The sequence below is a fragment of the Balaenoptera physalus genome (genome assembly GCF_965194825.1).
Source record: "Balaenoptera physalus genome assembly, chromosome: 14".
NCBI classification, from domain to species: Eukaryota; Metazoa; Chordata; class Mammalia; order Artiodactyla; family Balaenopteridae; genus Balaenoptera; species Balaenoptera physalus.
In genome coordinates this window covers 86,457,604-86,473,998 of record NC_138893.1, presented here as the reverse complement: position 1 = coordinate 86,473,998, position 16,395 = coordinate 86,457,604, and the positions used below count along the sequence as shown (strand labels likewise).

At 51.8% G+C, this 16,395-nt stretch overlaps 2 protein-coding genes across 2 annotated transcripts in view; both read right to left on the bottom strand.

Moving 5' to 3' along the window:
• The window catches only part of NPFFR1 (neuropeptide FF receptor 1), a 35,522-nt gene extending 29,946 nt beyond the window's left edge, over positions 1-5,576 (bottom strand). The window contains 1 exon segment of the mRNA XM_082424552.1: positions 4-5,576. Coding sequence (XP_082280678.1) covers positions 4-25 — 22 coding nt within the window. The 5' untranslated portion in view covers positions 26-5,576.
• A 71-nt stretch (positions 5,577-5,647) lies between these two features.
• Positions 5,648-16,395, bottom strand: part of LRRC20 (leucine rich repeat containing 20) — a 64,342-nt gene continuing 53,594 nt past the window's right edge. Inside the window, exon 5 of the mRNA XM_082424615.1 lies at positions 5,648-8,228. Coding sequence (XP_082280741.1) covers positions 8,074-8,228 — 155 coding nt within the window. The 3' untranslated portion in view covers positions 5,648-8,073. The remainder of the gene's footprint in view (positions 8,229-16,395) is intronic.

Here is a 16,395-nt window from a genome sequence, read left to right as displayed (position 1 = left end):
CACCTTCCTGGGAACTGATTTCCATCTGAAAAGCTGGATGCCAGGAGCTGGCAGGAGGGCAGTGGGATTGAGAAGGTCCTTGAAGGGAGGAGCGCTTCCTGTGCTAACTGGAATCGATGTGGACCCCTGCTTGGAGAAGGGTCTGAAGGGAAGGGTGGGGGAGAAGGTAAAGGGTGATCTTCTTAAATCAAGCTTTCTGGGGGCACTGAGGGAGGTCAGAGGGGCAATCACATGACTGAAGGACTGCCTTTCTCCTTGGAGAGAGCAAAACAGGAACCGCCAGCCAAGGGAGGGAAGGTTTAATGGGCTGTGGTGAATTTGGAGGAACTGAGGTTTAGCCAAGCAACCTGGCTGAAGTCCAGGCTGACAGTGTGCCATGTGTTAGGCTGTGTGATGCTGTGTCTGGGAGTCAGGTGTCTCTGGTTCTAGAACAAGTTCTGCTTACTGTGTAACCTTGAGCAAGTTACACAGTTGCTTAAGTCCACATTCTTGGCATCAATGTGAAAACGGAGGTGGGATTAGAAGCAAATCATTTGGTGATCACTAATCTGGTCTCCTAGTACTCACATTCCTAGCTCCCAGTGGACACAAACCTGGAAATCCCACCTCTTTTTAAATCAGCTCATCATCCCTCCCCTGCCCTGCTGGCCGCTCCTCCTGCTGTGCTGTCCTCCTAGGGAAAGACACCCCTCTGCACAGGCTGAACATTAACCAGGTGTCAGACTTGGGGGCCTACAGGGGCGGGGCAGGTGAGGCCAATGCATAAATGAATGTGGCCACTAGGGCACTCCTGCCTGGCTTCCAGATCCAGGAGATCACTGCCATCAGAATGTAGGCTCAGGGTTGCCAGCTTTTCTGATTTTTCAGAAGCCAGAAACCCAGATTTTTTCATGAAAAATTTCAGCTCCCAATTTACAATTATTGAGAAACTAACTCAAAATTACTTCTAAACATTGTGCAGGCCAAACAAAATACATCTGTGGGCTGAATTCAGCTCAGGGTCCTTTTGCAACTTCTTTCTTTTTTTTTATTAATTAACTTATTTATTTATTCTTGGCTGCTTTGGGTCTTCTTTGCTGTGCGCGGGCTTTCTCTAGTTTTTGGCGAGCGGGGGCTACTCTTCGTTGTGGTGCGTGGGCTTCTCATTACGGTGGCTTCTCTTGTTGTGGAGCATGGGCTCTGGGCACGTGGGCTTCAGTAGTTGTGGCTCGCGGGCTCAGTAGTTGTGGCACACAGGCTTAGTTGCTCCGCGGCATGTGGGATCTTCCCAGACCAGGGCTCGAACCCATGTCCCCTGCATTGGCAGGCGGATTCTTAACCATGGCGCTACCAGGGAAGCCCGGCAACTTCTTAAATCTCTACAGGCCAGTGGTTCTCAACCTTGGCCGCACCTTAGAATCACACAAGGGAGCTTTTAAGAAAAAAACCACCAGTGCTGGGACCCAGTGCAGACCAATTGAATCGGAGTTTCTGGCAGGCAGGGCCTAGGAATCAGTACTTTTTCAAAACTTTGCAGGTGATCCTAATATGCGGGCAAGGCAGAGACCCACTGCAAGTACCAAAATTACACTTTGGCACTGCCTATCACAGGGACTCTGAGAAGGTGAGAGGGGATCACAGAGTCATCAAAAGCCAAGCTTCTCAAACTTTAGCATGCCCATGGATCATGTGGGGGGGTTAAAATGCAGATTCCGATTCAGAAGGTATGGGGAGGGACCCAGCCTCTGCAGGTGTAACACGCCCCCAGGTGCTCTTGATGCTGGTCAGCTGAGAATCACGCCCTGAAGAGCGAGAGCCCCATCCAACCTCTCAGCTTTGTCTATAGGAATCCCCTTCGCAATCCTGTCAAGGGCTGGAATAGGATCTCAGGGAGAGGGTGATGCTAAGCCAAAAGCAATGCTCTCCTTCTGGTGGGATTTCAGGCACAGTGACAGGCTAGTGGGGGAGACTGGGGGCGGCCCATCCTCCCTCAGGTCATGCATGCTGGCCATCCTCCGCTCCAAGGGATGGAGGAACAGCGGGAGGCCAGTGTGCCCGGAGTACAGTGAAGAAGGGGGAAGTAGTGAAGACCAGAGACGTAATGGAGGGAAGACCATGCCAGGTCTTAAAGTCCATTGTAAGGACTTGGCTTTTCCATTGAAGTGCCATGGAGAGCCCCTGTGGGACATGGGCAGACAGTGACTTAGGATTTAAAAGGATCCTCCGGAGAATTCCCTGGCCGTCCAGTGGTTAGGACTCCGCACTTTTGCTGCCAAGGGCCTGGGTTCAATCCCTGGTCGGGGAACCAAGATCCCACAAGCCATGCAGCACGGCCAAAATAAATAAATAAAAATACAAGGATCCTCTGGGTGCTGTGTGAGGGAGAAACAGAGACTCGTTAAGGTGCAGAGGTGTGGGCCCTGCTTTGAGTCTGGTTTACTGAGGCTCACGTGGGCCTCGAATCTGCATCTAAAAAGATCCTAGTGACTGAATCTCTTATATAGTCCAGACATCCCTTGTACAACTCCCGGAGCCCATGCACGTTATTTTCTAGGTAACTGGTGTCGATAAGCTAGAATGCATTTTTTTTTTTATTAGTGATTTAGTTAATCATGAATCAGGCATCACGTTTCTTTTTTCTTTTTTTTTAAATTTATTTATTATTTATTTTTGGCTGTGTTGGGTCTTCGTTTCTGTGCGAGGGCTTTCTCCAGTTGCAGCAAACGGGGGCCACTCTTCATCGCGATGCGCGGGCCTCTCACTATCGCGGCCTCTCTTGTTGCGGAGCACAGGCTCCAGACGCGCAGGCTCAGTAGTTGTGGCTCATGGGCCTAGTTGCTCCGCGGCATGTGGGATCTTCCCAGACCAGGGCTCGAACCCGTGTCCCCTGCATTGGCAGGCAGATTCTCAACCACTGCGCCACCAGGGAAGCCCTAGAATGCATTTTGACTGGCACCACTGGAGTTGTGTGGTGTGGCGGTCCTGCAGGGTCCACCCCTGAAGACACCCTAATTTAAGTGCTTCCCATCTACAGGAGAGAGGGTGCCAGGGTGCTCTTGGCTGGTAAGAATCTGGATGTACACAGAGTAGCATGAGCCCCAGCTGGCTCCTGGCCAAGGCCTTGAATGCCTCATTGTCCTGAGTTATTAGCTGTCCTTGGCAGCCCGAGGCAGAACTTCATAGATCCCTGAACTGTGAAGATGGGGGGAGCGATGAGCTGTCAGTCTTCTCATTCCCTGTGGAATTAAATCTCCTCTCAGCATCCAGATGTGCCCCAGGGATGTGTGACAAACAGCTCTGTGCTCGCCTGAGAGAGGCAAGGTTCTTGTCAGGGCACTAAAGCTGTCCACACAAGGGCAGGTGTAAGCAGATGGGCGAGGAAGCTCTCGGGTGTGTGAAATGGACATAATGCTGATCACCAAGGGCTACTTACTTACACCACCTGTGGCATTATAGGAGGCAGTCTTTGCACCCATTTTACAGATGAGGAAAGCAAGGCTCAGAGGCTCTTCACAGGAATGTGATGGGAGAAGGAACATGTGAGTTGGAAAAAGCAATTGCTTCTCCCACCTGAGCCAGCCTCCCAGTTCAAACCCCAGCTCTGCTCCTTCCGAGCTACACGCCAACCCCCAAGCCCTACGCCTGTCCTTATCTGCAGAGTGAGCATCAAGAGGCTGTTGCTGATAGTAAACGAGAAAACCTGCAAGTGCTGGCCCAGTGCTGATAAACAGTAGGCGCTCAGTGAGTGCCCCTGCTTGGACCTAAAGTATCTGGGCTTGTGTGCCTTTTCTGAGGGATGGGTCCAGCCCACCCGGCCCTGAGGCACGTGTCCACAGCATGATCCAGCTGCCCCTGGGCCCGGCCCAGCCCATGACCTGCCCAGCGATCCAGTGACATGGTCTCTCAGGCCTGCCCTCCCTGGCCTTGGCAACTCTCCCAGTGCTCTGGCCAGGCCTTCTGGGCCCCTGCCAACGCTCACCCTTCCAGGAACTGGTCCCCACCCAGGGCCAGCTTTCTGAGAAGGGACAGACATGTTTCATGTAAATGGCAGCTCCAAAGTAAGGTCCTTTCATCCAACACTGAATTTGGGAGAGCCTGAGGATCAAAACCCTTTATGTGTGGTGACGGATGTTAACTTGACTTATTGTGATGGTCATTTTGCAGTATATACACATATTGAATCATTGTTATACACAAGAAGCTAATATAACATGTCAGCTGTATTCTCAAACAAAACAAAACAAATCGACCCTCTAGTCCCATACAGCTTACTGTCGACATTAATAAGTCTTTGTATCCCATCCTCTTCGACATAACAGTACTATTCCAGGAAACTCTTGCCCAGGAAGTAAAAGTCGTAAATCATTGTATTGTTCATTCTAGGAAATTCCAGAAAGAATCATTTAAATGAACATCAAACTGCCCGACTCTTCAGTAAATAGCATCAAAAGGGAGCTTAAGACTTAAGACTCTTTGAACCCCTCGCCTTACAACATCTCTTTGTTGTGTCCACCGATCCTAAACTATATCACAATCTTTATGCAATCCTAGTCAAGGCGTCCTCCCCTGCACTGAAAGCCCCACCTGAAACCAGACTCTGAAATCTCCTCACTACCGTGACTTTGCCCTCCGCATGCTGACATGCTGGGAAGACGTAGTAAAACCGTCCCTTATTGGGAGAAGAGTCGGCTCAGCTTTGTCTGACCAACAGGTCAATCTGTGATATTTCTGGTGAGCCAGCATTCAGCAAGAAGAAACGGAGTCAGGGGGCGTCTTCTGCTTGACCTTTGGGGTGGGGCTGGGCAGCAGCCTGAGCCCAGGCTAGTCCACTGCAGACAGCTAGAGCAGAGCCCCCAGAATCAGAGAGACAGTGACCAGGGGAGTTCTGGAAAGGTGCTCAGGGACCTCCTAGTACAGCCCCTTCCCTTTACAGACAGCAATCGGGGTCCAGAGAGGGGAAAAGGATTTGTCCAACTCACAGAGCTCACTGCGGTTTTTCGATGGATTAAATGAGTTAATATCTGTAACGTGCTTAGACACTGCCTGGTATGCACTAAGCTCTATATGTGTTTGTTAAATAAAAATGATGGAGAGTCTAGCCTAAAACTCAACGCAAACTCAGGCTGACCCCCCAGATTTAGAAAACAAAAACTGACTTAAACCTTGAACCCAGAAGCAGTTTCTAACTTGCATCAGAACACGTGGAGGGCTTGTTAAAGCCGAGTGCTGGGCCCCACCTCCAGAGCATCTGATTCTGTAGATATGGGGGTTGGGGGGAGCTCTCTAACCCGCTCCCTGGATGCTGCTGCTGGTCGAGACGCCTCCTTCAGAACTTCGGACCCTGAGAAATCAATTGCTAAGGGTAGAATTTCTGGCATCAGTCAGGGAGAAATGGGGGCACAGCAGGTCCCTTCATCCTTCCGCAGGTACCGGGTCTCCCCCAGCTGATATGTAGCGCTCTGCAGCAGCACAGTGTCAGGGCAGGCGTCAACTCTGCCTGGCCGTGCCTCCGCCCACTGTGAATGTTCCAAGCCTCACCCCAGCCGAGCTGCTTTACCTCATGCTTCCAGCAAGATGGGCAGCCCCTCCTCTTCGCTGGTGGTGGGATCAACACTCTGGCCGCGAGAGGTGTGTGCCGTGAGAATAAATCAAACACCCAAGAGGCAGATGAAACCAACGTGTTCTTTATTGCAGACTGAAACTAAGGGCTCACTCACACAGTGGGCTTTGATTTGGGGCCGTCTCTGACGCCCAAGCTTCCCCAGCAGGCAAGGGCAAACACTCCAAGCAGAGTAGAAAACAGCTTCCAGAAGCATCCCCTTCAAAGGGCTTGAGGCGAGGACCTGGGGAAGCAGCGGCTTAGCATGCAGAGGTTACCTGGAAAGGCAGGGCTCCAGAGGGCTAGACAAACCCAGCCCTCCTCTCCTGGTGGCTTTGGGTCAGTCCCTTCACTGGGAGTGCCACACAGACTCTGAAAAGATCGAAGAGGTCCAAGGTCTCTGGGGACTGCTTTAGGGAGGGGGATGAGCACAGACTCGGACCCCTGACAGGGCAGGGGGAGAGCTGAGAACCTTCACCCTCCACTCTGAGGACATCCCGAGGGTCACCCCAGGCCTCTGCTTTTCAAACAGTAAAGTGCTCGTAGGAATCACCTGGGGGTCTTTTGAAATGCAGGTTCTGATTCCGGAGGTCTGGGGTGGGGCCTGGGATTCTGCGTTTCTAACGAGCTCCCGTGGACGCCAACGCTGCTGGCCCACAGACCATACTTGAGTTGCAAAGTTCTAGCCATACAATGCCTTTGTGCATGTCGGAAAAGTACGCCCCTTCTTTGACAAGGAGAAACTCCACTCCGGGACACAGGCTGGGGGGTAGGGGGTACCAGGACAGCTTAGGCTGGACTGCAGACTCACTTGTCCCCAGCGTCCATGGCTGAACTCGGAAGCCCTAGAAGATCCCGTTTCAGCCTCCTCACCCTGAAAACCCTTTTTTCCAGAGCTTCACCAACCAGGCCTTGGGAGATGAGCAGAGTGAACATGAACACCGAGCGCTCAGCGACGGGCCAACAATGGCCCAACCTGTCAGCCTCTCGCCGAGAGACAGAAGGCCTGAGCGGGGGCGGGCCTCGGAGCTGGAGAGGGGGAACGGGACTGGGAGCGTTCTGATAAAGGGTTAGTGCTCTGAGCGGTGGTCTGAGCTCTGAACAGCCTAACCTTAGGAGTGGAAGACTGGCCACTGGTCCACAAATGTAGGATCTGGGTAGCCTGGCTTGCTCCAAGCCCTGGGGCCTCAGGTGTCTCCCACAGACCAGGCAAGGTGGGCTCTGAGCCTGCTTGCTCCACAGATGAGAAGGTGGGAGGTAGATACCTGGGGATCAAGGGGTCAGAGGTTCTCCAAACCACAGGTGTTGTCAGGAAGCAAGAGCCCCAGGCTCTCTCCTGGTAGAGGGACCAGTTGCCCCTGTTTGCCGGGTGTCATCCCAGTGTTAGCACTGAAAGTCCCACGTCCCAGGAAACCCCTCAGTCCCGGGCAAACAGAGATGGTTGGTCACGCAATTACCTGGCCACACCCTAGACTCCAGGTTGAGGGCCTAGAGATGACTAGGTCATCAGGGCTCTGGGTGGTGGCCTGGGAGCTGGCTGGCCACGAACCCAATGGTCCATAGTGCCTTCTGCCCCGTGTGGACCAGTGACAAGGCAGCCAGACTCCTGCCAGAGGGAGACTGTTGAGGGTGGCACAGGTGCAAATGGCTTTGCTTCTCTCTGGGCCACCTCTCCTGCAGCAGAAGGGCTGATGCCAGGCACCCCCGCTCACTCCCAGGGGAGGGATGGGGCACTCCTGACTTCCTACCCCACCGATTTCTTAGGCATGAGGAAGGACAGAGCCTACTTGATTTGCTCTCCACTTGCCGGCCTGCTGGTTCTTGGGCTCCTATACAAACGTTCTCAATCCTGCTACAGTGTCAGGCCACACTGTCTCCACAGCTTTCCCATGACTCCTCGTTCAGGTTCCTGCCAATCCAGGGACCCACAGGGCTGAGGACGGGGCACTGTGGAAGGCCTCATCCTGGTCGGTTCTCAGGAATCAATAAATAGATGGAGATTGTCTTCTGTCCCTCTTATGGCAGCCACTGGCTGTCAGCACTAGAAACAAGGCCTCGAACCCACAAGGGCCTGGAAAATGCTCAGCGATGCTCATCCGTGGGCCCAGAAGGTACCAATGATTTGAAGGTAACTTGGAGGCATGTGTTCCCCCAAAAGCCTTCAGGGAGCCCAAAGGAGGCAAAAGCCCCTGCCATTGCCCCTTTCCTCAGATTGTAAGGCTCAGAGGATCTGCCCAGGTTTGCACAGAAGCTGTGAGTGCCCAGAGTCTGGGCTCCAGCCCCGTCCTCGCCTCCTCCCTCTGGGCATTCCAGGGCCCACTACTGCTCTACGCTATCTATCCTGGACCGCCACACCCCTCCCGCCACACGCTATTCAGCCCGCCCGCCCCCAACCCCCCAAACTTGGCCTCCCATGGGCGCGTGGGACTCCCTCCCCTCAGGGCGCCAGGCCAGGTGGCCTCTGTCCCTTGCTGGGCGGGCATGAGGAGGGAAGCCTAGGGTGGGGAGGCCCGCGCATCCTCCGGAGACATGAGCATGTCGAATTTGATGAGCGGCGGGGCAATGACGCGCACCTCGGCATTCAGCGGGTTGAAGCGCAGGTTGACGCTGCGCAAGGCGGGCATGGCGGCCAGCTTCTCCACGGGCACGTCTGTCAGGGAGAGAGGGACAGATTAGGGGGCTGAGGTCAAGCGGGCAGAGAAGAAGGAGGATGCATCACCCGATGCACATGCGCTCAGTGCCCGGCACCCGGCCCTGTGTGAGGGGCCATTGGGGCCCACCAGGTCATTACAACCACATGCAGAAAAGCATCCTAAAAAATAAAGTTACTGTGTTCCGCAACAAGAGAAGCCACCGCAATGAGAAGCCCGCGCACTGCAAAGAAGAGTAGCCCCCGCTCGCCGCAACTAGAGAAAGCCCGCGCGCAGCAAGGAAAACCCAACGCAGCCAAAAAAAAAAAAAAAAAAAGTTAAACACTGATTACCACTTATCCCAGCCATGCCATCTTTTGAGTGGAACTCACAGAACTGCAAACAGGTATTCAGTATTCAAATACGTGCACACATGTTTACAGCAGCACTATTCACAATAGCCAATGTCCACCAACAAATGGATAAACAAAAAGTGGTATAGCCAAACAATGGAATATTAGTCAGCCTGACACATGCTACAACATAGATGAACCTGGAAAACCTTATGCTGAATGAAAGAAGTCAGACACAAAAGGTCACAGAGTATATGATTCTATTCATATGAAGTGTCCAGAATAGGCAATGCCATAGGGACAGAAAGTAGATTAGTGGCTGCCAGAGGCTGGGGTGAGGGGACTGGAGAGTGACTGCTTAACGGGTGCAGGGTCTCCTTTGGGGAGATGAAAGTATTTTGGAACTACAGTTGACAGGTGCAGAACATTGTGAATGCACTTAAATGCCACTGAATTGTACACTTTTAAATGGTTAATTTTATCTCAATTAAAAAAAAAAAAAAGGACCAGAACAGGCAGCAGCTATACTAATACTTGATAACATTTACGGTTCCTCACACCTAATCTTTAGGATCACTCAGTCTCTGGTTCAAGTCCCAGGTCAGCCACATAACAACTGTGTACCTAAAGCAAATTATTAAACTTCATATCATATATCTGGAAAAGACGAAAACTCTAATTTGAAAAGATACATGTACAGTAATGTTCATAGCAGCACTATTTACAGTAGCCAAGACATGGAAGCAACCTAAGTGTCCATCAACAGATGAATGGATAAAGAAGATGTGGTACATATATACAATGGAATATTACTCAGCCATAAAAAAGAATGAAATAATGCCATTTGCAGCAACATGGATGGACCTAGAGATTATCATACCAAGTGAAGTAAGTCAGACAGAGAAAGACAAATACCATATGATATCAATTCTAAGTGGAATCTAAAATATTATACAAATGAACTTATTTACAAAACAGAAACAGGCTCACAGACACAGAAAACAAACTCATGGTTACCAAAGGGGAAAGGTGGGGTCGGGGAGGGACAAATTAGGAGTATGGGATTAACAGATACACACCACTATATATAAAATAGATAACAAGGATTTACTGTAGAGCACAGGGAACTATATTCAACCTATATGGGAAAGAATGTAATAACCTATATGGCAAAGAATCTGAAAAAAATATATATGTATAGCTGAATCACATTGCTATATACCTACAACTAACACAATATTGTAAATCAACTATCCTTCAATTAAAAAAATAATAGGGGCTTCCCTGGTGGCGCAGTGGTTGAGAATCTGCCTGCCAATGCAGGGGACACGGGTTCCAGCCCTGGTCTGGGAAGATCCCACGTGCCACGGAGCAACTAGGCCTGTGAGCCACAACTACTGAGCCTGCGCGTCTGGAGCCTGTGCTCCGCAACAAGAGAGGCCGCGATAGTGAGAGGCCCGTGCACCGCGATGAAGAGTGGCCCCCACTTGCCACAACTAGAGAAAGCCCTCGCACGAAAACGAAGAACCAACACAGCCAAAAAATAAATAAATAAATAAAAAATCCTTCCCTCAAAAAAAAAATAATAATAAAATAAACTTCATATCAGGGTAATAATAGTATATACCTCACAGGGTTGTTTAAGGATGAATGAGAGAATATCTGTGCAGTGATTCCTCGGAGATATTGCGGGTTTGGTTCCAGACCACAGCAATAAAGTGAATATCACAACAAAGCGAGTCACATGAATTTTTTTTGGTTTCCCAGTGCATATAAAAGTTATGTTGGGGCTTCCCTGGTGGTGCAGTGGCTGAGAATCTGCCTGCCAATGCAGGCGACACGGGTTCAAGCCCTGGTCTGGGAAGATCCCACATGCCGCGGAGCAACTAGGCCCGTGAGCCACAATTACTGAGCCTGCGCATCTGGAGCCTGTGCTCCGCAACAAGAGAGGCCGCGATAATGAGAGGCCCGCGCACCGCGATGAAGAGTGGCCCCCGCTTGCCGCAACTAGAGAAAGCCCTCGCACAGAAACGAAGACCCAACACAGCCATAAATAAATAAATAAAAATTAAAAAAAAAAAAGTTATGTTACCCTACACTGTAGTCTATTAAGTATGCAATAGCATTACATTTAAAAAAACAATGTACATACCTTAATTTTAAAATACTTTATTGCTAAGAAAATGTTCACCATCATGTGAGCCTTCAGCAAGTCACAGTCTTTTTGCAATAGTAACATCAAAGATCACTGATCACAGATCACGGGAGTTTGCCCTCCCTTAGCACCTTGGGGTGAGTGGCTCTGAGCTCCCTGGGGGCTGGCTCTGTTTGTTAGACCAAGGGTCCAGTGCTGGAGGCAGGGGCAACTCTTAACCTCCTGAGAGCAGAGTTTTTCTTTGTCCTTGAATCCCCAGGGCCAAACACTACATCTGGCACATAGACACGGTGGGCACAAAAACACGTTCTGGGCAGCCGGCAGGGAGTTACTAGGGTGGGTCGTGGTCGGGAGCTGGGTCCCAAGCGAGACTGGCTATAGTGCGGCGAGTGGGGGGGCTCTTGTTTGCCAGGCAGGAACCTGCATGATGGATGAGAGGACAGGAGCCGTGAAGGAGGCGATGGGGAGGGACCCAGAGCCCAAGGCAAACGTGGAGGCTCAGGTAGGGAAAGAAGCAGAGATAAGGCGTTTCTAGAATGCAAGGTTATGACCAGATGCTACTCCTGGGAGGGGAGGAAAAGCAAGATCAACCGCTCTCAGTTCCGGTTCACCTTCTGCTTCCTGTGGAGCTCATCCGCATGCTAATGTCACATTCCACAGCTGCCAGCAGCCTGCTCCTCTATGCCCCTTACTGGGTGGGGCGGCTGCTGGAGTGGGGGCTGAAGGAAGGGGTTGCCTGGGGCATTTCTTGTCTTTAGTCATGGAAAGTGGGCCCCCAATTTCCCTACCAGTTAATGGCTGGGAAGGGAAGGGCTAATGACTTGGAAGCTTCCCCTTCTCCACATTAGCACATTAGCTTTGTAATGGCCAACAGCACAGCCAGCAGCCGGGCAGGCCGGACAGACACACCATCCCCTCTGCCCCTGATCGCCCAGATAAGAAAATCCTCTTGCCTTGGGCTCTTAAGAAGTCAGGTCATTTCACAGGGTATTATACCCCCATGTGACACAGGAGGAAATCAAAGCCCAGGGAGGTTAACACCTTGTTAAAATGGGCCCAAGTGACTTCCCTGGCAGTCCAGTGGTTAAGACTCCACACTTCCGATGCAGGGGACGCAGGTTCCATCCCTGGTCGGGGAACTAAGATCCCACATCCGCGGGGCACAGCCAATTGAAAAAAAAAAAAGGGCCCAAGAAAGGAGGCTGCTTCTAGGAACTGATATTTGAGGGCCTGTGCTAGGTGGTTCTTCATAATGACCCATTTGGCAGATAAGGAAACTGGGCCTCGGATTCTCCAGGCTGACAATGATCCTCTAACTCTGCTCCAGCTCCCCTGGATTTTTCAACTAGGCCTGTCTTTTGTGCTTCAGTGTTCATCTCTCATTGTCCAATTTTAGCAAGAATTCTGCTAAGTTGGTTTAGCCAGAATCCTCCACCCTCGATACCTAATCAGGTTCCTCACCATCCACTATCCCCTAGGTGATGTTAGATCACCCTGGCCTGCCTTCAAGCAAGAACTAGGGGTTGCTAAGGACTTTCTCTCTCTGGACTCCGTGACTCCTCCACCCCTCAGCCAGGGAGGCCTGCGGGCTGCAGAGGGGCCAGTGCTCCTGAGATGGGGAGGAGGGTCTCCCTGTGATGCCCCTGCCGAGGTTTGCTGGGCGTGGCACGAAGACCAGCTGCAGCCCAGGCTTGGAGCAAATCCCTGTGACTCCAGGCCTAGAGACAGCAGTGCTGCCTGAGTTCTCAGCCTGTCTTTTCCAAGTACCACTCACTGAGCTGGCCTCTTCAGGGTCTGCAGCGTTCCCCAAACCACTCTGCTGAAGGACAGTGATGGCGGGGATTAAGTGTATCTCTTTCCCCTGATTTAACCGCTAAAGTTGCTTGAGCAGCTTAGGGGAAGGAGCAATGAGGCCATCAGACTGCGTCAAAGCTGGCAGAATCAACAAACTGGAGCAGCCAAGCTAGCAAGCAACAAGCCCAAGAGGCCAATCGGGAGTTTCTGGATAAAGCTTAAAAGAGAACATTTACGCTCAGAGCATCCTGACAAGAGCAGGAGATGGCTGGAGGGTGGAGAGGAGGATGTGAAATGATCTGCGTTGTGTGGGTGGGGAAACTGAAGCTTGAAGAGGTTACATAAGCTTCCTAGGGCTACAAGACACATTGGCGTCATGGTGGTAATGGAAGCCAGGTCCCTGGGCTTTGGCACACCTGGAGAGGAAGAGGAGCCCAGCTCTGCCCTCTCCCCTGGGCCACGCCTTCATCCCCATTCGCCCATGTCCTGTGGATCCTCATATTCCAGCTCAAAGGCCCCCTCCTCTGTCACTCCCTCTGGTCCGCATCCAAAGTCCCATAACCCTTTATACAAGACTCATATCACGCATCACACTCTGGGACTATGTTCACCCTAGAAGTGCAGTACCTGGCACAGTGCTCACAGGTGCTCAATAGCTATTTGTTGGATGAATGAGTGAACGAACAAATGAATGAATATTTTACCTCCTGAACTAGATCGTAAGTTCCTTCAGGCTCAGAACCACCCTGGGCTGGGCACACAGTGGACCCACCACCAACACCACTTGATTAAGCAACTCTGACCTCAATACATTCAAGAGTTTGGGCCCTTCCCCTGACCTGACCCATTCTGGGCACCTTTGCCAGTCAGGGCCAGGCCTCTGTGGGCCAAGGCTGTGATAGGTTACTGGCCCTTTAGTGCAATAATCCAATTTAGAAAATGAGAAAATATTGCCGAGCAGAAATAAAATCACCCACGTCTCACCACGCAGAACCAATCACTGTTAATGTGAGGTACATGGCCTTACCAACTTTTAAACATGCGTGCGTGTGTGTGTGTGTGTGTGTGCATACACAACTATGTTTCAAAAATGGCCTCCTAGATACTATGCCATAACATGCTTTTCTTGATGACACATTGTGAACATCTTTTCAGGTTACAAGTCTGTGACATTATTATGGCCACGTGGTAGTCCATGGAATGGCAGGATCACACTTTGGCTCATGTTTCTACTGTTAGACATTTAGTTTGTTTCCAGCTTTCACTATTACAGACAATGAGAGATGGATCCAACCCTCTTCCCACCGCAGACAGCCCTCCCAGACTCCTGCCTATGTCTGTGGAAGCTTAAAATAATCAATAAAAGCAGAATCAGAGTGGGAAGTATTTAGAGAAAATTACTTCTCCAAGGTCAGCTTGACCTCCCTTCACTAATCATTGGCACTATTGACTGGAAAACTTGTTTCATGCCAGTGGGACAAGCTAGAGGCAAGATGATAAAAATGATTGCTTCAGAGCACGATTCATCATACGTGTGGTACCCAAGGTCTGAAAGGAGGCTGAGAGGAGGAGGGGTCTGGGCCCAGGGAAGTGGTAAGGGGTACTGAGTGAGCTTCCCAGCACAGAGGTAACCCAGCAGAGACCAGTGACTTCTGATTTCCGCTTTGGGTGGAGCTGAGTCCCATGACATCTAAGGTCCCATCTGGAATTGGGATGAGAGGCTCCCCAACCTGGTGGCCTAGGGCCCCAGTTCCCCGGCTTCCTTGGCAGCTTAGAAACAAATCATGGCGCCCTGTTGGCCGCCCAGGCTGGAGCAACACAACAGTTTACACAAGGCTGGCTGTCTCACTTCTGATCCAGGTGGTCTCCTTCCAGCCAGAATGCCGGATTTTTCAGGATTTTTCAGCTTCTCTGCCTCCAATCCCCAAAGGATCCCGACCAGTGAGCGTGGAGCCTGAGGCCTCCTTACAATGGGACCTGGGGTGCTGGGTAAAGATGCAGAGGCAGCGCCCCAGCCCTAGTGCCTCAGGCCTGTGGGCAGCACGTGGGAGGCTGCCTTAGCCTCCCCAGGGGGCTGTGGGCACATTCGTGCTCGAGAATTCAGGCTGGCCTGACATCAGCCTTGACACAGCTCTTGGTGCCTGGTGCCTCAACAACAAAGATCAAGGATGCTGAGCTGAGCTGAGCTTCACGCCCCACTTGAAATGCCACAAGACACAAGCAGGCAAACTATGGTAACCTGGCGGGACAGAGAATTGTGCCTGTAACAAGGAGGCTCCCAGGCCACACTCACGGCTGGGTCTGTCCCTTCAGAAGCCCGGGGGGGGGGGGCTGTGACCGAGCTCCCCCACTGCACAGAGCCCTGGCCCGAGCCCTGGTTGTCAGGGGGATGTACACAGGAAGAAAGCAGCAGCAGCCCTTGCGCTCAGGAAGCACAGAGAACACTGCATGCCCTTGACAGTCCTGCAGGCTGAGTCCCTCAAGGAAGGCTGTTTGGCTCGGGGAGTTCTAAGTCCTCTGGTGAAAGAGAGGCCAACTGGGGGAGTGGATGGGGCAGAGACCCAGGCCCTGACCTCGGATCTGCCACTTGGAGTCGTGCAACCTCAGGCAGGCCCCTAACCCCGCTGAACCTCCACCTCCCATCTTTAAACGGCCCTCTGCTTCGTGGAGCCACGGTGGCTGGCAGAAGGGACCATGCGGCGCTCCCTAAGGAGGTGCAGAGAGTGTGGCGGGCACCCCGTCAAGAGGATGGGGAGCACAGAGTGTTTTAGGGAATACATTAATGAACCTTAAGTGCAGGCTGTGGGGAAAGAAAAACAAAGGGGGAGAAAAGCCCACACTGTGATTTCCTCCTCCTCCACACCTCAGACTGGCCAGCAAGGTGGGCCCATGGGCTCCCAATGCGGCCACCTGCCAGCACCGCCACCTCCTGCACACTCCCCCGCCCAGATCCGACGTGCAGTCAAAGCCGGGTCAGAACACGGTCCCCTTACTGGCTGCTCTGGAGACAGCCAAGTAAGTAACTCGGATTGCCTGGCCCAAGCCTGGCATTTGTCTACCCGGTCAGATTCCCATTTTGCTCCCCTGTGCCCACCGCCCCTCCCCGCTGAAGTCCCCCCTCCCCTGCTGCTCTGCTCCTCCAGCTGCTTCAGTTAGATACTCCGGGAGGGCCTCGGGAAAGAAGGGCAGTTTTGCCATGGCCTCCCATGAAGTGTCTGCCGGTCCCTCCCTCACAGCTGGAGGTATGTGTCTATAACACTCACACGGAAGACTAGAGCTGCCTCATCTGCTGTGTGTACAGTAAGAGTCTGGAAGTGAGGGGTGAAGGACGCGTGGGATGGAAAAGTAATCGCCTCCGCTACAGGCTCTTCTCCTGGGTGGGGCGGACACGTGAATAGCTCCTTTGTAAATCTTCTCCATGCTTGGAACCTAAGGTCGCTGCCACCAACTTTACAACTCTTTCTACTCAGGCTTAAGATCATTGTCAGAGAAAGAAGACCTCCGTTATAATTGGAAAAATAAGAAGAAAAGCTCCTAAGATAAGCACCAGATGGGAGTGAATTAGGTAGGGCCTCACCAGGGAAACCAGCTTCTGAGAAACAAAATGAGTGGAAGGTGGTGATGGAGGGGAAGTGGTTGGAGTGGTCAGCACACCGGCAAGGAAGTGGTGTGCTGGCTAATGTTTAACAATCCACTTCCTGGAAGGAAACATCCCTGATTTGTGGCATTTGCTGATTTTTTGTGGTGTAAATATTCCTACCATGGCCAGTTTCAAGCTACCAAGGTGAGGTCACTGAACTTGAGCAAGCACCTCCAGTAATGCTGAGCCAAGTCAAGTAGCCCGCCCAGGCAGGACCACAGGCTCCTGAGCACAAGGTGTCAGAG